Source organism: Cnephaeus nilssonii (assembly GCF_951640355.1).
Source record: "Cnephaeus nilssonii genome assembly, chromosome: 8".
NCBI classification, from domain to species: Eukaryota; Metazoa; Chordata; class Mammalia; order Chiroptera; family Vespertilionidae; genus Cnephaeus; species Cnephaeus nilssonii.
In genome coordinates, this window is record NC_137079.1 from 96,686,921 (window position 1) to 96,708,350 (window position 21,430).

Here is a 21,430-nt window from a genome sequence, read left to right on the forward strand (position 1 = left end):
TTTCTTTCTTTCTTCCTTCCTTCCTTCCTTCCTTCCTTCCTTCCTTCCTTCCTTCCTTCCTTCCTTCCTTCCTTCCTTCCTTCTTTCCTCCCTCCTTTCTTTCTTTCTTTCTTTCTTTCTTTCTTTCTTTCTTTCTTTCTTTCTTTCTTTCTTTCTTTCTTTCTTTCTTTCTTTCTTTCTTCTTTCCTTCTCTTTCCTCACCTGAGGATATTTTTCCATTGACTTTTAGAGAGAGTGGAAGAGAGAGGGAAAGACAGAGAGAAACCTCAATGTGAGAGGGACACTGCGATTGGTTGCCTCCTGCATAAACCCTGACCTGGGCCCGGGCCAGGAAGGAGCCTGCAACCTAGGTACATGCCCTTGACCAGAATCAAACCCAGACCCTGCGGTTGGTAGACCAAGGCTCTATCCACTGAGCAAAACTGGCTAGGGCAGGATATGACATTTCTTAGCCCCCTCCAGCAGCAGATCTTTGTTTTTTCCTCCAGGAGTGTGGTGCAAAAACCCTAGATCACCTTATTGGATTCTTATTAGGCAAGTTACCAAGAACACTGCGAGTAGCATACAGGGAGCTTAGTCAATGAGCGGTCAGAAAAGGTGTTTCCTCTGCAGCTCACATGCAGAGACGGAACTGCTGGAGAGGGCCTGCCCTCGGCCTCGAACGGGCCCTCTCCCTCTCCCTCTCCCTCTCCCTCTCCCTCTCCCTCTCCCTCTCCCTCTCCCTCTCCCTCCGGTCCACTCTCTCTAAAAAGCAGTGAAAAAAATATCTTCTAGTGAGTATTAAAAAACAAAACAAAACAAAACACAGAATAACAGGCCTTCTCCTTGGAGATGCTGAATACTTAGGCCTGAAAGAGAGAATTCTTGGCTCTGTGAAGATCCCTACATGAATTTTATTAACAATATTTGGAAAATTATCCTAAGCCACAACAATGATTCAAGTTTGTGCTTTTCTGTGTTCCAGGGAAGAATCAAATGATCTTTTGTTTTATTGTGTCAAAACAAAATTTTGCATGTGTTAAATACATAATTCTTTTTCAAATACATAATAGCAGATGCGAAAGTTCTGTTTAACTCAGTGAAGGGACTGACAGGTTGATAATGCTGTTCAAATGAGATTGCCAAAGATGGAAGCCTGAAGTAAAACAGCTAAATTAGATACAATCTGGCTAATGTCCTATAGGACAATAAAACCATCATTTTTTGAATTGACTTGTCTTCTAGACAGAAATTAGTTACATCTTTAAAAGCCTAAAAATTCTTTTCATCTTCTCACTTTGCTGATCATTATATGTAACTTTCCAGGGCTGTAAAATGTCAAAGTATATGGAACTTATTTAATTGTAAATAGTGTGTCAGAGTTATGTGTTTCATAGAAAAGAAAATGATCATTCTGTGGGCCTCTAATGCCCCAATTACCCTGAGAGGACTTGCTGTCAACGTTTTACTCCGGGCCTGCGACTGGCCTTGGAGGCTGTGGTGGGCCCGCCCTTGCCTCTCAGGGCTCGCGATCAGCCACAGAGGTTTCAGGCGGGCCCGCCGTCTCCTCCTCCGGCCTGTGCTTGGCCATGGAGGCTGCGGGCTGGCCCCCCGTCCCCCAGAGGCCTTCCGTGACTAGGGCGTCACCACAGGGACAAAGCAAGCGTCCCGCCCTGGCTCCCCACCACTGGGCTAGATCCAGACCAGGCCAGTCCCACCCTTGTTAAGCCCTGCCGGGCAGGGGGCATAGCCTCAGGTCCCCTGGACCATCGCCAGGACGGGGAGCGTGGCCTGAGGTCCCCCAGCCCAGACCGGGGCGGGGGGGGGGGGCGTGCCTTGAGGTCCTCTGTCAAGTCCCGCCAGGGGTGGGGGACATGGCCTGAGATCCCCTATCAAGCCCCGCTGGGTGGGGGACATGGCCTGAGGTTCCCCGTCAAGCCCCGTCAGGTGGTGGGGTGGAGCCTCAGGTCCCCCGGCCCAGCACCGGGAGGGGTGCAGCCTCAGGTCCCCTGCAAAGCTCCACCAGCAGGGAGGCGCAGCCTCAGGTCCCCCGTCAAACCCTGCAGGTCAGGGGCACGGCCTGAGTTCCCCTGACCCAGCACTGGGGGTGCACCTTGAGGTCCCCCGTCAAGCCCCGCTGGGTGGGGGACGCGGCTTGAGGTCCCCTGGCCTGGCGCTAGGGCAGGAGTAGCAGCCTGAGGTCCCCTAGCCCAGCACTAGGACAGGAAGCACACCTTGAGGTTCCCCGTCAAGCCCTGCTGGGTGGGGGGCGTGGCCTGAGGTCCCCTGTCAAGCCCCACCTGGTGGGGGGTGTGACCTGAGGTCCCCCGGCCTGGCGCTGGGGCAGGGGTAGCAGCCTGAGGCCCCCTAGCCCATCACCAGGACAGGAAGCACACCTTGAGGTCCCCCGTCAAGCCCTGCTGGGTGGGGGATGCGGCCTGAGGTCCCCTGTCAAGCCCCATGGGGGCGGGGGAGGATGTAGCCTCAGGTCCCTGCTGATTGCTCGTTAAGGCTCCTTATGGGAACTTGGCCTCAGCTGTTGGTGCAGCCATCTTTGTGACAGAGTGATGGTCAATTAGCATATTCCCTCTTTATTAGATAGGACAGGAGATTCCCTATCTTTGACCTGACCGTGTTTGTGTCAGTCTGTACCCCAAGCCTTACTATACTATATAGGCAACATGGGTGAAGTTCATGGGGAAAGAAGGGGTGGTGATGAAGATACCTTTTCTGCACATTAGTTTAAAAAATGCTAAAAAGTTATTATAGCACTTGTCTAAGTAGCTCATAGTTTACTCACTTCTCAACCCTGGCACAACTGGCATTTGGGGCCAGATGATTCTTTGTTGTGGGAGGCTGCCCTGTGCACTACAGGAAGTTTAGCAGCATCCTGACCTCTATCCATTAGATGGCAGTATGATCACCACAGTTGTGATAAGCAAAAATGTGCTCAAATGTTGAGAGGGGGGCAAAATGCTCTTTGCCTGGTGGGTTAGAATCACTGCATTAGCCTGGGATCTTAGGGTGCGGATTCTGTCTTACTTGTCTCTGTCGTAAAAAGAGGCCCACAAGAGACAGCCTTGATGAAATTAACTGAAGGAACAAATGACAAGGCTCTGCTCCTCTCCTGACAGTAAATCAGCTCTAATCTCTTCACAAAAGAACAAAGTGTGCTTTAAATTTTTATTTTGATTATTTTTAATGGAGTTCCATGATGTATGAGGTGCAAATGCAACAAGAATTTCTATCCTTAGGACTTATAAGTGAAATTTAGAAAATCATGAGGCAACATAGACATCTTTGGAAGGATGACATTCAAAAGAAAAAAATGGAAAGTACTCCACATTGTATTTCACAACAAGACCTTAGCTCTCTTTGAAAACTCCAGAGGAAGCCTGGCTGGCTTCTAATCCTAGCATTATCATTTACTTGCTATAAATGGATAAATTATTTTATATCTCCACTAGAGGCCCAGTGCATGATTTAATCATGCACCTGGTGCACCAGCGGGCTGTCCGCCGGTGCCCCAGGCCTTCCGAAAGCCTCCGGCGCTGCGGAGGCTTTCGAAAGGCCTTGCGCCGGAGCAGACAGGCGGCCAGGTCCCCCGCTTTGGCCTTTGATCGCGGGGGACCTGTCCGGCGCCCCAGGCCTTCCGAAAGCCTCCAGCGCTGCGGAGGCTTTCGAAAGGCCTTGCGCCGGAGCAGACAGGCGGCCAGGTCCCCCGCTTTGGCCTTTGATCGCGGGGGACCTGTCCGGCTGGCTGCAGGCACCCAAGGCCTTCCGAAAGCCTCCGGCGCTGCGGAGGCTTTCGAAAGGCCTTGCGCCGGAGCAGACAGGCGGCCAGGTCCCCCGCTTTGGCCTTTGATCGCGGGGGACCTGTCCGGCTGGCTGTCCGCCGGCACCCAAGGCCTTCCGAAAGCCTCCGGCGCTGCGGAGGCTTTCGAAAGGCCTTGCGCCGGAGCAGACAGGCGGCCAGGTCCCCCGCTTTGGCCTTTGATCGCGGGGGACCTGTCCGGCGCCCCAGGCCTTCCGAAAGCCTCCGGCGCTGCGGAGGCTTTCGAAAGGCCTTGCGCCGGAGCAGACAGGCGGCCAGGTCCCCCGCTTTGGCCTTTGATCGCGGGGGACCTGTCCGGCTGGCTGTCCGCCGGCACCCAAGGCCTTCCGAAAGCCTCTGGCGCTGCGGAGGCTTTCGAAAGGCCTTGCGCCGGAGCAGACAGGCGGCCAGGTCCCCCGCTTTGGCCTTTGATCGCGGGGGACCTGTCCGGCTGGCTGTCCGCCGGCACCCAAGGCCTTCCGAAAGCCTCCGGCGCTGCGGAGGCTTTCGAAAGGCCTTGCGCCGGAGCAGACAGGCGGCCAGGTCCCCCGCTTTGGCCTTTGATCGCGGGGGACCTGTCCGGCGCCCCAGGCCTTCCAAAAGCCTCCGGCAGCCATGGTACGGACGCTGAGCTCGCGGCGCCAGAGGCGCCGCGAGCTCAGCGTCCTTCTGGCCCAATCAGCTACCCCGGCCACCCTGAGTCCCGCCCCCTGCGCCTCCTGCTGGCCCAATCGTGGGCGTAGCGGAGTGATGGTAATTTACATATTACCATTTTATTATGTAGGATGCCTCAGTTTTCTCATCTGTAAAATGGTAATGTTGTTACTGCCTTAAAGGATTGTTATGAAACTTAAATGAGTAAATACTTGTAAAACACATAGAGTAGTGCGTGGTATATATTGAATACCTTATAAAAGTTTTAAAGACTTTTCGATATTTGTTTTTGTTTATGGACAGAATTTTAGAGGAAGCAGTGACCATGATTATCATGTAAGCCTATATGTCCATCTCCCAATGATTTGTCCAAGGCCTCAGTCCAAGTAATTGTCATATCTATACTAATAAAATCCTAGATGGCACTTGTGCCCTCGCACAACGCCCCCATGTCGTCATAAGATGGCCGCCGCCACATCATCACAAGATGGTCATCGTAACATGGCTGCCACAAGATGGCCGGCAGGGGAGGGCAGTTGTAGGCAATCAGGCCGGCAGGGGAGGGCAGTGGGTGACCAGACCTGCAGAGGAGGGCAGCTAGGGGTCATCAGGCCAACAGGGTAGGGCAGTCGGGGGAGATCGGGCTGGCAGGGGAGGCCTGCAGGGAAGGGCAGTTGGTGGCCATCAGGCCAGCAGTGGAGGCCTGCAGGGGAGGGCAGTTGGGGATGACCAGGCTGGCAGGGGAGGGCAGTTGGGGATGACCAGGCCTGCAGGGGAGGGCAGTTGGGGATGACCAGGCCAGCAGGGGAGGGCAGTTGAGGGCCATCGGGCCGGCAGGGGAGGGTAGTTGGGGGCCTTTGGGTCGGCAGGGGAGGGCAGTTGGGGGCCATCGGGCCATCAGGGGAGGGGAGTTGGGGGCCATCGGGCAGGCAGGAGAGCAGTTAGACGTCAATTAGGCCAGCAAGGGAGCAGTTAGTGGGCAATCAGGCTGGCAGGCAGAAGCAGTTAGGGGCAATCAGGCATGCAGGCTGATGAGTGGTTAGGAGCCAGTGGTCCCAGATTGAGAGAAGGATGACCAACTGCGGGATTAGGCCTAAACCGGCCATCAGACATCCCCCGAGGGGTCCCAGATTGGAGAGGGTGCAGGCTGGGCTAATGGACACACCCCTGTGCATGAATTTCGTGCACTGGGCCTCTAGTCCTATCTAATAAAAGAGCAATATGCAAATTAACCATCACTCCGCTACACCCACAAGCCACGTCCACCAGCCAATCAGGTGCGAGTATGCAAATTAACCCAACCAAGATGGCTACGGCCACAGAGAGCAGGAGGCTTGGGTTTCCCCAGCAATGGAGGAAGCCAAGCTTTCTGCACACCCTGGCTGGCCCAAGCCTCCACTCAAGGCTACAAAGTTTCAATTATAGAAGATAAATAAATCCCAACAAAAATGGCTGCAGCCATGGAACAAGCAGGAGGCTTGGCTCTGCTCAAGGCTACAAAGTTTCAATTATAGAAGATAAATAAATCCCAGATACCAGGGCCTCAGCTTGGGTCACCAGGGGGCATGGCCGACTTGCAAACCACCACAGGCCCCTCGCCCAGGCCGCCCCATGCTCCAAGGGAACCTCCACCCTGATCCAGGACACCCTTCAGGGCAAACCAGCTGGTCCCCACCCATGCACCAGGCCTCTATCCTATCTAATAAAAGAGTAATATGCAAATTGAGCATCACTCCAACACACAAGATGGTTGCCCCCATTTGGTCAAAGATGGCTGCCCCATGTGGACACAAGATGGCTGCCACAAGATGGTTGGCAGGGGAGGGCAGTTAGAAGGGACCAGGCTGGCAAGGGAGGGCAGTTGTGGGTGATCAGGCTAGCAGGAGAGGACAGTTGGGAGGGACCAGGCCTGCAAGGGAGGGCAGTTGGGGGTGACAAGGCTGGCAAAGGAGGGCAGTTGGGGGTGACTGGTCCTGCAGGAAAGGGCAGTTGGGGGGGACCCAGGCCTGCAGGGGAGAGCAGTTTGGGGGGACCAAGCCTGCAGGGGAGGGCATTTGGGGGAGACCAAGCCTACAGGGAGGGCAGTTAGGGGCAATCAGGCTGGCAGGGGAGCAGTTAGGCATCAATCAGGCTGGCAGGGGAGTGGTTAGGGGGTGATCAGGCTGGCAGGCAGAAGCAGTTAGGGGCAAACTGGAAGGCAGGCAGGTAAGCAGTTGAGAGTCAGCAGTCCTGGATTGTGAGAGGGATGTCTGACTGCCAGTTTAGGCCTATCAGGATTGGGCCTAAATGGGCAGTCAGACATCCCTCGAGGGGTCCCAGATTGGAGAAGGTGCAGGCTGGGCTGAGGGACACCCCCACCGTGCACGAATTTCGTGCACCGGGCCTCTAGTATTACTATAAGACATAACACATTATATAATACTATATATTTTCTGTGATGAATATTCTAAAAGAGAAAAATTAAAAATGTATTAATATTCATAAAACCAAACATTATTTACTATTATTTAACACTAGAGGCCCGGTGCACAAAATTCATGCATGGGTAGCATCCCTAGGCCTGACCGGTGATCAGGGTCGATCAGGTTCCAGACCTCCCTGCCTCCCCACCTCCTCCTTCCCTTGCCACCGCCCATGAGCCGCCACCTCACAGTTCCCCCCACCTCCCTTCCTCCTCCTTCCCTCACTCCCTCAGCACTCTGCTGCAGCTGCTGGTCACCCGCCATGTTCTGTGACACCCCCTGGTGGTCAGCGCAAATCATAGCAAGCAGTCAAATTCCCAAGGGGACACTTTGCATATTAGCCTTTTATATATATATATATATTCAAATTAAATATGTGTCTTTGTGCATAGAGATAAATTATAAATATAATTTTACCAGCACTGTCTCCCATCTCTCTCCCCCACACCACATGAAAATCATTGTCATTAATCCTAATCAATTCCACATATCCACAAAACAGTACTGAACAAAGTGAATACCCTTGTTTTATACATGCTATATTTAACTAGTGTTTATTCAAAACATAAATTATGCAGATGGTTTACTGGCTAACACTAAATTAGAAACTCAGAGATAGTCTTGAACATCAGACCCTATGCTAATTATCTGAGTGAATACTGATAATCAATATGTTACTAGAACATATTACTTCTCTCTTAAAATCTCATTCAGGACCTTTGATTTGCTGCAATTAGCCTTATAAGTGACAAATTTTGCAAGCGATTTTGACACCTTGGATATTACTACATTCAGATAGATTTACAGTTTCAATTAGTTTATCCAGAAAATTAGATTTGCAATTAGCTTTTTTACTCACAGGGCACAATAGTTTTCAATTAAAAATTCAACCAAAAAACCATCAAAACAGAATTATAATTGTGGTTGTTAAAATAACAGAAACTATACTATTTTGACTTGCAGCAACAGCTATTTACAGAGCACCTACTATGTTCCAGTGCTGTCTGAGTTACTGAAACAACGGTGAGATGTGGTAGATATCCTGGGGCTTCACTGCTTCAGCAAAAACAGCAAACTTGTCTAGTTTCCAAGACCTACATATCCACATATTCAGGGCAGGCATGGGTCCTCCCTGCCATCAACATTCTCAGGACAGTATATTTCTAAGTCAATCAAAAAGTTAGCACTGCTCAACAACTTTTCAAGTTTAAATTGGGATCTAGGACATTGTCTGCCTACACAGGTGAGAGACTCCAGAAAACCAAAGGTGAGTAAAATTCTGTGGGTAACATTTACAGGAGACCTTCAGCTCTCTAGACCTTCATTTCTCTTTTCTTCATTTGTCTACCTGGCATAAGTCACCTGCCTCTGGCTATGGCTCCCTTTATGATTCTGCATTAGGTCAGCATTTCAAGTATGCATGAGAAACGTATAGCCAACAAAGCTTTAAAAGTAAAACAAGAGACCAGCTCTATCACTGTGTGTCTGCAGTGCACAGGGAAGAAAATGAATAAAATCACAACACCTTACCACTCCTCATATTTTTGGAGACATAGCTGTCATGAGAATTATTCCAATTATAACAACCTCCTGCCACTCTAACCAGTTTTACACAAGCTGGGCCCTTCTCAAGAGCACTGCAGTGTCTGGCATTGCTGCACTTACATGTGTTTATGCAGTAATGCCTTTTGTTTGTAAGGATCCTGCTATGGACTGTATCACAAATAGGTTCTACAGGAGAAGGCTTCCTAAATTATCCAGTTGACACTAGCATTATTAATCAGAACCTTGTATCTCTAAATGACTTCACATTAATTGTACTGGCTCTTCTCTATAACAAGTCTGAAAAGCATTTTATTAAAAGGGTAGACTTTGATGGAAAAGTCCAGAACCTAGTCACAACACTTCAGATCACATGCAGCAAGGACTTGATAAGGATTTATCACTCACATATTTGAGATTCAAAAGTTGGCCCACTTAGCCACATACGTGACCCCGTGAATAGATATCTACACAGAGACAAAGTTTGCCCCTGCAATCCTGATTAAAAAATATGGAATAGAATTTTTATTCTTGGTTTACAATGTAATCCTTCATTTATACTTTAAAAGTGAAATTTTAGAAATCTATCACTGATATAAAGCTATATTATCAAGCCATGGTTCTCAAAAACTGCATGGTACTGGCACAAGAACAGACATATAGACCAATGGAACAGATCAGAGAACCCAGAAATTGAACCAAGCCATTATGCTCAATTAATATTTGACAAAGGAGGCAAGAGTATACAGTCTCTTCAATAAATGGTGCTGGAAAATTTGATCAGATAGATGCAAAAAAATGAAACTAGATCACCAACTTACACCATACACAAAAACAAACTCAAAATGGCTAAAGGACTTGAATGTAAGATGGGAAACCATAAAAACCCTACAAGACTCCATAGGCAGCAAAATAGCAGACATATGTCATTCATAGCAGCACAATTTACAATAGCTAAGATTTGGAAACAACCTAAGCGCCCATCAGCAGATGAGTGGATTAAAAAACTGTTGTACATCTACCCAATGGAATACTACGCCACTATAAAAAAGACGGAACTTTTACTATTTGCAACAGCATAGATGGAACTGAAGAGCGTTATGCTAAGCGAAATAAGCCAGTTGGAGAAAGATAAATATCACATGATCTTACTCATATGTGGGCTATAATGATCAACATACTTTGATGAACAAAAATAGATCCAGAGACAAATGGCAGGGGAGGTGGGGGGTTGGAGAACAACCAAAGGACGTATTCATGCACATTAGCATACCCAATAGACACAGACACTGGGGCGGTGGGGACTTGCCCGGGGTGGGAATGGTTGGGGGGGGGATCAATTGGGGAAAAAGGAGACATATGTAAAAACTTAAGATGATAATAAAAAAATCTCTCACTAGAGTGAGTTTAGGACTGTAAGATACATGGACAATGTACAAAAATTTTTATATACTAGTAATGAACAACTGAAAATTAAAATGATAAAAAGCTGTACTACTTAAATACAAAACATGAAATAGTTAAGTACTTTCAAATGTAGTATTGATATGCTGAAAACTATGAAACAGGATTAGAAAAATTAAAGGGGACCTAAATAAATAGATACCAATTCTCCCCAATCTGATTTATCTGTTCAACACAATCCAAATCAATACTCCAGTAGAATTTTAAAAAACATAGATTGATAGCTGTTTCCAAAATTTACATGGGAAGGCAGAGGAACTAGAATATCTAAAACAATCTGGAAAAAAAACAAAAACAATCCTGGAGGATTCATCTGTTAGATTTTCAGACATACGAAAAGCTAAGTAATAAAGTGTAATATTGATGAAAGGATAGAACATAGATAAATGGAACAGAATAGGGAGTCCAGAAATAGACTCATAGATATATGGTCAATTGATTTGTAATACAGAAATTTCAATAAAGAAAGTGTAATTTTTTCAAAAAGGTGCTCAACCAATGGGATATTTATATGCAAAAAATGAATCTTGACCTACACTTTGTACCTTATAAGGAAATTAACCATTGACTTACATGAAATAGAACATTGACTTAAATCTAAAAGATAAAACTGAAATTTCTAGAAGAAAACAAAAGAGAAAATAATTGTGACCTTATGTTTGACAAAGATTTCCTAGATATGACATTAAAAATATGAAAAAAATCAATAAATTGGACTTGAGCAAAATTAAATCTTCTCTTCTGTGAAAACTGTTAAAAGATTGAAAAGGCAAGCTACAGACCAGCAGAAAATATTTACAAACTACATATCTGACAAGTAACTTACATCTAGAACAAATAAAGAACCTTCAAAACTTAATATAAGAAAACAAACATCCAAATGTTAAAGATGAACTGAAGAATTGAACAGACGCTTTACCAAAGAAGATATGTAAATGGAAAATAAAATCATGAAAGGATGTTTAACATCATCACTCATTAGTGAAATGCAAATTAAAATCACAATGAAATAACCCCAGATGCCAATTAGAATGGCCACACACACACACACACACACACACACACACACACCAAAAACCAAAACCAAAACCATGACAATACCAAGTGCTGACAGGTATGGAACAACTGAAACTCTCATTTTTTTTTAAATTTTTTAAAAAATATTTTATTGATTTTTTACAGAGAGGAATGGGGAGAGATAGAGAGTTAGAAACATCGATGAGAGAGAAACATCGACCAGCTGCCTCCTGCACGCCCCCTACTGGGGATGTGCCCGCAACCAAGGTACGTGCCCTTGGCCAGAATCAAACCTGGGACCTTTCAGTCTGCAGGCTGACGCTCTATCCACTGAGCCAAACCGGTTTCGGCTGAAACTCTCATTTATTGTTGGTGAAAATACAAAATGGTATGGTCACTTTGGAAAAGTTGGTGATTTCTTATAAAGTGTATTCTTTAAAATGCACTTATCATATGAACCCCCTCAATTCCATTCCTAGAATTTTACCCAAAATAACTTATGCTCACACAAAAACTGTGAGCTTATAGTGACTTTATATCCTCATAAACCCACTTAAACTGACTACAACTCAATTGTCTTTCAATTGGTGAATGGATAGACAAACTGCAGTGGAATACAATGGAATACTACCCAGAAATTATATGGATGGATACACATAACAACATGGATTAATCTTAACTACATTGTACTAAGTAAAAGTAGCCAGTGTCAAAAGTCTTCATTTCATTTATATGGCATTCTGGGAAAGGCAACACTATAGGTGCAAAAACCAGATCAGTGGTTGGCAGGGGTTGGGAGCAGGGGTAGAGGTTGATGATAAAAGAGATCCGGGGAATTTATTTGGGGGAAAGAGTTGTTCTATATCTAGGTTGTGGTAGTGGTTAGATAGCTTTAGGCATTTGTAAAAACTCAAAAAACTGTACATTGCATTGAAAAAACTGAATTTTACTATATATGTCACCTCAATGTAAAGAAAACATAAATTTAAAAATTCAATGGGGGGAAAATAACATAATACAATTAAAATGTAAAAATGATTTAGTTAAAAAAGGCAACTAGTAAAAATACTCCTGATTAAAACTAAGAGGGAAAACTCAGGATGAGGTGCTGTTTGTATAGTTCTGAATCCGATTAATGCTTTTGAAGAGGGAGCTCTCCTGCTTGGAGTGTGCTTCAGACATCCTGAAGAGAAAATGGGGCTTTTCCAATTCATTACCTTTAAACAATCACAATCAAACCATCTATTCCTCTCATAAATGCTCACAAATGGCATTCTGTGCTTGTTTGTTTTCTAGTCCAAATGGTCTGTTCCTTTCATCTGAAGAATTCTTTGCTCTTCTACTCACTTAAGCTAACCCACAGCAGTGTTTGCTTTGAACATTCAGAGATCATTTCTTAATGTAAATCTATTTTCATATAGGAACCATAGCATGACCAGCTTGTGAACACAAAAATATACATATCTGAAGATTCAACAAACCTGTTTATTTACATATCATACTAACATACATTTGTTTCTCTTATTGTCACAAAAGTTTTGCTCATCATTACTTTCCTATTAAACTACCATCTTTTCTATGTCAAATGCAGAATGTACTAGAAAGACCACTGGATTATAACTTGCAAGGACTATAACATATAAAGGTCAGTTCATCCCATTACTAGCTGTGTGGCCTTGGAAAAAAGACTTGTCTCTTGTAACTAATATTTATTTCCAGTCCTAGACTCTCTGGGACTTTTCCATAGGAAATTCCAAATTCCCAGAGACATACAAATTCCTATGAAGCTCTTAATTATTCAGAGATATTGATTACATTGGCATTTTACTATTACCCAAATTTTAATTACTTATTTTTTCATGTGCTCATGCTTTATTTCTTCAACTAGATTTCTCCAGCCAGATTATAAATTCTTTGAGGGGAGGGAATTATTTATATACTAGAGACCTGGTCCATGAAACTCATGCACTCGGGGGTGGGGGTCTATGCTGGCAGTCGGACATTCTTAGTGCTACTGAGGAGGTGGGAGGGGCTGCTGCGCTTGCCAGCCATGAGCCGGGCTTCTGGGTGACCGGCGCTCTCCTACGCTGAACATCTGCTCCCTGGTGGTCAGTGCACATCATAGCGACCAGTTGTTCTGCTGTTCGGTCGATTTGCATATTAGCCTTTTATTATATAAGATGGTCTTTGGTTGATTATCTCCCACCCACAATCAGGGCCGGGAAGGGACGCGGGATGTTGGCCAGCTGGGGAGGGACCACAGGAGGGCTCCAGGGCATGTCCAGCTCGTCTTGCTCAGTCCCAATCCACCAGACCCCAGCAGCAAGCTAACCTACCAGTTGGAGCATCTGCACCCTGGTGCTCAGTGCATGTCATAGCTACTGGTCGACCTGTCGACTGTCTGGCCTCTGGTGGTCAGTGCACATCACAGGGAGCAGTTGAGTGGCCTTAGCATATTATTAGCATATTATGCTTTGATTGGTTGAATGGATGACTGGACGACTGGACACAGCATATTGGGCTTTTATTATATAGGATACACCTTGGTCTTCCTATAGCATCTATCACATAGACTTAAATATTCCAAGTTGCCAATATAATTACTTGAGCTTACATATTCCAGTTTTCTGATATAATCACTTGACTTGCAAAAAATATAGGCAAATTGGACATACTCCTGGAGATTTTCGGGACCTTCCTTGACCACACATGCTGCTTCCTCCCACTAACCCACCCACGACCCCAACCACTGTCTCTAGCCTCATCTTGTTTTACTTTTTTCATAGCATTGCAAATTCTCTGAGATAACCTCTCCTTCTCCCTCTCTTTTTCTCTCACTCTCTCTTTCCTTTTCCAGTCTATTTTCTGAAGCCTCCTACTAAGATGTAAGCTCCATGAAACCAGGCCTGATCATGCTCACCATAGTATATACTTAGAACCTGGACCCATGCCTGTCACTCAATGAAGTTACTGAACTACTGAACTCACTCCTCAATATAGTGGTGCCTATTGGAAACAATTGAAAGAAGCAAAAGTACTTCACATGATTTACCTGTAAAGAGGTTCTACAAGGTCCTTTTCAAGAAAATCATGATCGTTTTTAACAGCCAAAATGTTGATGGGAAACAGTGAATCTGAAAGAGATAAAGAGGAAGACAAAAGTATTTATGTGCCTTATTTTATCTGAATAGACACACATCTTCAGGCCACCATGTTTTTGTACACAGGAATGATATTAACAGCAGTTACTCTTCATTGATGGGGAGTATGAGGGTACTGTTTAAGATAGCAAGCAGTTTTATTTTCATCACAATAAATGCTTTTAAGGATACAAAAAAAGAATGAAATATGAGAATAACCAAGCATTTGACTTTGGATAGGACTGAATACTAAATGTCTGCATTTTTATAGCTCATCATTATCAAAACATTTGCCTTTATGGAGAAAAGCTTTTACATTTTCCTCATTGACATAAGGCTCTCACTTGTATCCTGACCAGTTCATGAATGGTTGGTTTGTGTTGATTTTTCTTTAGAAAGGACATGTCCCAAAACACCCGAAACTCGATGGCCTCAAATTTTTCTTTTGTAGCAAAATCTTGAATCACTTTAGCATATAAGCAAAATACTCAAGCAACTAATTTTATCCAAAGATAAAAAAGGAATTCCATCATCATCACTTTTCTCCACAGTCTATTTATGCCAGTGTTGGAGGTCAAGGGCAATATTTAAGATACTGTGTTAATTTTAGGTACCTCATTCAGAGTAAAAATCTGGAGATCATTGTAATAGAGGCCTTAGCCAAATGTCACAGACAATATCAGTTCACTATCATTACCCTGCCATTCTTTCTCTTCCTCATTTTATATTTTGTATTGCTTCCATCTTGCCAGTCATAAAATACGGCTAGGGGTATGTAAATCTTAATACAATTTGGAAACAGAAATAATTCCTCTTCTGGTGAAAAAAAGTAATGAGTGAATTCTAGGTGGTGCAAGAATGAAGACAGTCTTATTCTGCGAGGGAGGGAGTGTGTGCAGTGTGTGTCCTGGTTTTTAGTCCCGGCTCTGCTACTCTCTAGCTGTAGAACCGGGTTTAAGGCACTTAACCACTTCTGGGCCTGTTCCTTCATCTGGAAAATGGGCATGAGGTTTGTTGTGAATATTAAATGAATCTATATATATAAAAGCCTAAGCAACTGTTACCACTGGTCGACCAAATAACTGGTTGACCAAACGACCAGTCATTATGATGCGCACTGACCACCAGAGGACAGATGCTCAATGCAGGAGCTGCCCCCCTGGTGGTCAGTGCACTCACTCAGCCAACCTCCTGGAGCCAGCCAACCTCCTGCAGTCCCTCCTCCTGGCCGGCTGGCCCCGATTGGCCCCGATCGGGACTGGGCAAGATGGCCCCAATCGGCTCAATTGCCAGCCAGGCTGAGGGACCCCAACTGTGCACAAATTTGTGCACTGGGCCTCTAGTAGTTATATAAATTGCTTTGAATAGTACCTGGCACATTGAATGTTCTACATAGTGTTTGCTATTATCTTTATTACATTAATTCAATGAACTAGTGGCCCAGTGCACAAATTTGTGCACATTGAAAGGAAATTAATTAGAAAAAATATTTTAATATCACTATTCACCCTTTCTCTATAATAGAAGTGTCAACCAAATTCACGAACGACAATGACAGATTGAAACACATGTGTGTGATTGGCGCTAGCGAGAGTTTTATATATATAAACTTGCTTAATTAGATCTGCTTTTTGATTTAGCTAAACTTTTACCAGCCCAGTGAAGCACCCCAACTTCTCTTTCAGGTAATTGTCAGCAACACAGCAGTGTATATCAACACAAAGGAGATTAATATTGTAGATCATGCAGGGAGAACAAAGGGTAAAATATTTAACTGCAGCAGTGTTTGACTATATTCCCAGCAGTGAGAAAAACTGAAGTCATTTTCAAGGTCCACCATTTCTTACTTCTTTTCAGTCAGGTCAAGTTTCTAAGCTTTCTAAATCTCCATTTTCTGGCTAATGAAAAGAAAATAGGATTCCACCAAGTCTCCTATCTACCTATTCTAGGACTTCTGTGAGGATCAAATGAGATGAAGCATGGGAAAACACTTCACAGACATTTGATTAAAGTGTAAAATGTTTCCACCTGGCTATAAAGCAAGTTATGTTCGTGAGCTGAAGAAACTCCAAGGAGGCTAATCACTAGAGAGAGGAAGCTGGGCGTTGCTACATGACATCATTACCCAGCGCCCACAGCCACCGTTTCTGGGATGGGCTGGGCTGTGGGCCACATTTTGCACTATGGGGTCTTGGCAGCATTGGCTGCGATTTGGGGGGCTGTTGCTCCAGGGCCTATGTCCCACTTCGGGGAAGCCAAGTGTTGCTTTGTGGGTACCAGGTCTGTGGTGCCATTTCTCTGTATATGGCCAGTGCACATTACGGCAGCTCCTGCATTCAGCGTCTGTCCCCTAGTGGTCAGCGCGCATCATAGCGACTGGTCAGACGATCAGACACTTAGCATACTAGCCTTTTATATATATAGATATGGCTTAAACACAATCTGACAGACATATTTTACTGATGAGGTATCTTTACTTTTTTAGTGATTTATACCCTTCACATTTAAGTCACAGAGTATTTTGAGTTTACAAAAAGAATGTATGTTATAGCAGAAAATATTAAAGCTCAAGAGACTGTGATTTTAATTCTGACTCTTCTACCTTTAAACCTTGGAAAAGTCACAACTTTTTTGGGCCTGTCTTTCATAATCAGTGAATTGGGAGTGGTGGGTGGGAGTGAGGGTTGATAAGGCCAAAATGATAAAACCCTTCCTTGCCTAAAAGGCTACAATTCTATAAAAAAATTATCAGAGCTTCTAGACTTCAAAGCACATTCATAGATATGCTCTCCTTTATCTTCACAGAATTTAAACAAGAGAAGTAGAATAAGTGATTTTTGTTTTATTTCATTATTTTAAATTATAAAACGGAGCTTCTGCATGAGTGAATGAGATTCACCATGAGTACAGGTTAATTTTGTTGATTCTTTCTATCCTACATAAATTTTTAATATTTATCTTTATTATTGAAAGTATTACAGATGTCCCCTGTTTACCCCTATTGGCCCCCTTACCTTCACACAGTCCCCTCTCCTAGGCCTTCACTATACCATTGTCTGGGTCCATGGGTTATGCATATATACATATAAGTTATTTGGTTAATCCCTTTCTGCCCACAACTTCTCTCTGCGATTTGTCAGTCTGTTTCACATAAATTTTATGTCATCAGGAAGAGAAGTTGATATTGTTTCCTATAGCCTGCAATGGACCATTGCAATGAATGGTAAGTAAATCCTTCTCTGATTATCTTGAGTGTGCCATCTGCTTACTGTTGGGATCCTAAGGACTACACAAGTAGTTAGAAGCCTTGTTTATAATTAAGGGATAAGTAAAATATAGGTGAATAAGTTTATTAACTATCAATTAAAACATAAATGAAAGGAGGTATTATACTAGCAATAAAAGCACTTTACTTAAAACCCCCCAAAATCACATATACCTTAAAAAATCTTACCGAATAATAGACAAACATGTAAATTGACTGTACCTCTGCTATGCCCACAGCCAACCAGGAGTGAGTATGCAAATTAACCCAACAAAGATGGCGGGTTAATTTGTATATGCAGGCGCGGAGTGGCCGGGAGGGGCGGGATGCCTGCTATGCGGGGGAGGGGAGGTGGCAGAGGAAGCTACAGGAGTGGTGCTCTGGCTGGGAGCAAGGACTTGCAGGCTCTCAGGCAGCCCAGGAGCGAAGCCAGGGGAAGGAAGGCCTATTCTTGCACGAATATCGTGCAATGGGCCTCTAGTGTTCATATAAAGTTAGCAGAACTGAAGATAAGCCTCAAGACAATTAGTTTTGTTATTTCTAGAAAAATTTTCAACAACTAATTTATTGTACTTTCAAGAAAACTAAGAGTAATAAAGAAGAAAAAAAATTAAAAAGAACAAAAAAGGAAGTGAAGAGCTACCCTGGCAAAACACTGGAGGAAAAGATAGAGTCGGGAACGATGGTAAAGAGGTGAGCAGAAAGTGTAGAACAGAAAGAAAAATAGGCTTGGGAAACAATACTTATTCCCAAATTGTCATCAGTATAAGCCCTGGCCATCGCAAAGCCGAGGGAAAGAGACAGGAAAGAAAAAAAATAAAGGTAAGAAAAGACTTAGAAGTCAAAACATAGCACAGCATAAATGCAGTTTATTTTGCATTATTCTCCTTATAAAGAGTGAAGGGAAGGCCAACTTACCCTCATATAACTGAGCGTATTGTGGGAACCCAGCAGCACGGAGCCAGTCACATGCTTCCTTTGCCTCAATTTCTGAAAAATACAAGAAGGGAAAAGAGTGAGTTAAAAGGTCACACTAGCACTCTACTTTCTTAATCAAAAAGAAACTGATGAGCACTGTGTGCAAGTTACTACAAAGCGACATTGTTCTCAGGTGTGTTGAAGTGGACCTTCCCAGAAATGAATGTAAAATGAGCAGGTATCTCCAAGGTACTTGTTATGTGTCTATTAAGATTATCTTCAATGTCGACAGCGAAAAACGTCTTCATTTACACAGCAGGAAACCAGGGGAGTAGGGAGGAGAAAATAGTTCTTATGATACTTTTTTAAAAATAATTTTTTTTTAACTTTCAAAGATAAGGCTAAGAATATTTATGAACATTCCTTTATTCTTTTACTCTTGGAATAATGAAAGAAAGAATACAGCAGTATATATTTCCCTGTAGTCTAGGAAAGTGTATTTTCTCATGAAGAAAGGTATTACAAAAATCCAATGTATTATTATTTCTTTAATCTTCCAATGGCTTTAATTCCCTGTGCCTTATAACACGATGTCCATTCACCAAGTACATTATAATGACTTCAGGCTGCAGAGTGCTGCTTATCCAGAACTGAGACTTGAGTTTGACGGGCCTGTTAGAACCACAGAGGGCCAAACTTAAGAAGTTCATGTGTCCACTGGGTGACCATTTTTGGTGTGGACGTACCAACAGCCTGGAGACCACCTGCTTGGAGATGCTGCGGAGGGAGAGGAGAGGAGTCTATGGTATGTGAACCAGGTCACTACTTGACCTTGTGAATCCTGGATCATTTCCCAACCACAACTCTGTTAAAGAAATATGAGTGCAAGGGGAAAGAGGTTCATCTGTCTATAGTCCAGTTTCTCCAAAGGATATTAAACAGTATATTATTACAGGCCCCTTACTTTGCTGTTGGGAAGGAGCCTGATCAGGCCTTGAATTTGCATTTACTCTGATGTTCACTTTCCCCCCACAGTGAAAGCCAAAGTGTACAGGGAGTTTGGGGGACCACTGCACAAAAATGATCTATAGGAACATCTGTGGCTGTGAGCCTATACATCTACCCTGAAAGCTCAGTGTCTGTGACGCACAATGTTTAATGTGACAGAGCTATCTGGTATGTATTAGGGAAACAAACCAACGGCCAGATTTTGTATAAGCCCCTAAAGGAAGAGCAAAAACCAATACTCCTCTACCACTGATCTGGTTGGACACGGACTGAAATTTGCCATTAAATTCAGGGAAAAAGAGCCTGTTGGTGACTTTTGTTCCAAATGCCTGCTTCTTTTGGCATCCCCTAATCCACTGTTATTCTAGTGATTGACAGTTTCTAAATTTGGAGTGTTTTCCTTGACATAATTGCTACTAGCATAGACCTAAAAGTACTTGTTCCTGCCATGTACACATCATTCAGAAATGCCCAGGGCACCAACCTGGAAGGAAGGGGCTCTATAACATAAAAAGCTCAAAGAAGTGTGGGAAGTGAACTTATAAAAAAGTATAGACTCTGTCAGCCTAGGGAAGGGGTTGGGGTGTGGGTTTGGCTCAGACACTGGAGAAAGAAGGACAATGAACTGGGGGAATGGTAGGCAGCAGAGGTCCCCATAGAAAACCTTTTGCTCAACCAGTCGCTATGACACACACTGACCACCAGGAAGCAGATGCTCTGACTGGTAGGTTAGCTTGCTGCTGGGGTCCGGCCGATCAGGACTGGGCGAGAGGGCTGGACATGCCCTGGAGCCCTCCCATGGTCCCTCTCTGGCCAGGCGGCCCCCATCGGCCCCGATTGGGACTGGGTGAGACAGCGCCAATGGGCCAAGGGACCCCACATGTGCACAAATTCATGCACCAGGCCTCTAGTCCTATATGATAAAAGGCAAATTGTCCCCTGGACCAGGAGTTCAACTGGGATTTCGACCAGGGGGCAGGGCTGGCCTGCCAACCACCCACGGCCCCTCCCCCCAGCTGGCCCGGCCCGATTGGTCCCTATCCGGGGTGGCTGGCCAGACCCCAATCGTGCATGAATTAGTGCACTGGGCCTCTAGTATTATATAATAGCTTTAAGGGTCATTACAATCACATTTTCACAGTTTCATTTTTTTCTGTATTTGCCACCCATACCTGACCCTGTAGTTCCAGGGCTATAAAGAAAAGCAGCAACCTGTAGCAAGTTCCCCCATGTAAACCTAAATATGGGGTGGAACCAGAGAATGCCCTAGGACAGACCTCTATGGAGATTATTGCAGTATGTTACTGGAGAAAATGCAATCTACTTGGCTTAGTATCATGATCAAATTTCAATAAAATTTTTGTAATTATTATATATAAAAACATTTCCTTTTTACTCTGGAAGGTATCTATTTTTACTTGTCCAACATCTTTCCCCACTTCTTCAAATAACAGAACTCTCTACCTTAAGAACCTCTTCTTTGTGGTTTAGGTGGGGCTGGCACCCCTCTTTTGTCCCAACCACACTCTTTGGTCACCACCACCCACACAGTGATGATGTGCTTCTTAAGAGTACCCTATTCCCCTTAGTCTGAGATGACCAAAGAACTTTGGTATCTTAAGTCAAGAGTTGTTTGGGGGCTGAAATCAACTAGTGGAAAAAGTGGATATCAAACTTTTTCAATTGGTGCTTGATCTGTACAATCCTGCCACCCCACCCCACCCCCCCAAAAAACACCCCAAAAAACAACAACAAAAAAACACCTCTTCACTCAATAAATCCAGAAAATGGTTTGGGCTAGGCATATTCTGCCAGATATTTGTGATTTTACTTGAAGGAGAGCTACTTGCTTTGCCTCAGTTGTACATGCTTAGAGCATAATGTGACCTCTGTCCAGACAAAAAAGTGGAGGGGGACTGTCTCACTGGCTGCCCAACAAAGTGCACAGCAATGGGCATGATAATAAAGACACTGCAGAAATTAACCAATGCTGGTCTTAAAAAATATTATCATGCAATGCTGGTCTTAAAAAATATTATCATGTTTCTTAATTATACATGCTCAGGGGTGAAAACAAAAAAATACAGAAAGGTACAATTAAAGAAAAAAAGTCAACTATTGTCCTATTACTAACACATAATTCAATGTATTATTTATCGAAATGGTA

The 21,430-nt window shown here is 44.2% G+C and overlaps 1 protein-coding gene across 3 annotated transcripts in view; it reads right to left on the reverse strand.

The window, feature by feature from the left end:
* Nucleotides 1-21,430, reverse strand: part of STARD13 (StAR related lipid transfer domain containing 13) — a 260,445-nt gene that overhangs the window by 63,507 nt on the left and 175,508 nt on the right. For all 3 annotated transcript variants that reach the window (XM_079778747.1, XM_079778748.1, XM_079778749.1), the window contains exons 2-3: nt 18,256-18,327; nt 13,985-14,066 (exon numbers count right to left, since the gene is read on the reverse strand). In XM_079778747.1, coding sequence (XP_079634873.1) covers nt 13,985-14,066; nt 18,256-18,327 — 154 coding nt within the window. The remainder of the gene's footprint in view (nt 1-13,984; nt 14,067-18,255; nt 18,328-21,430) is intronic.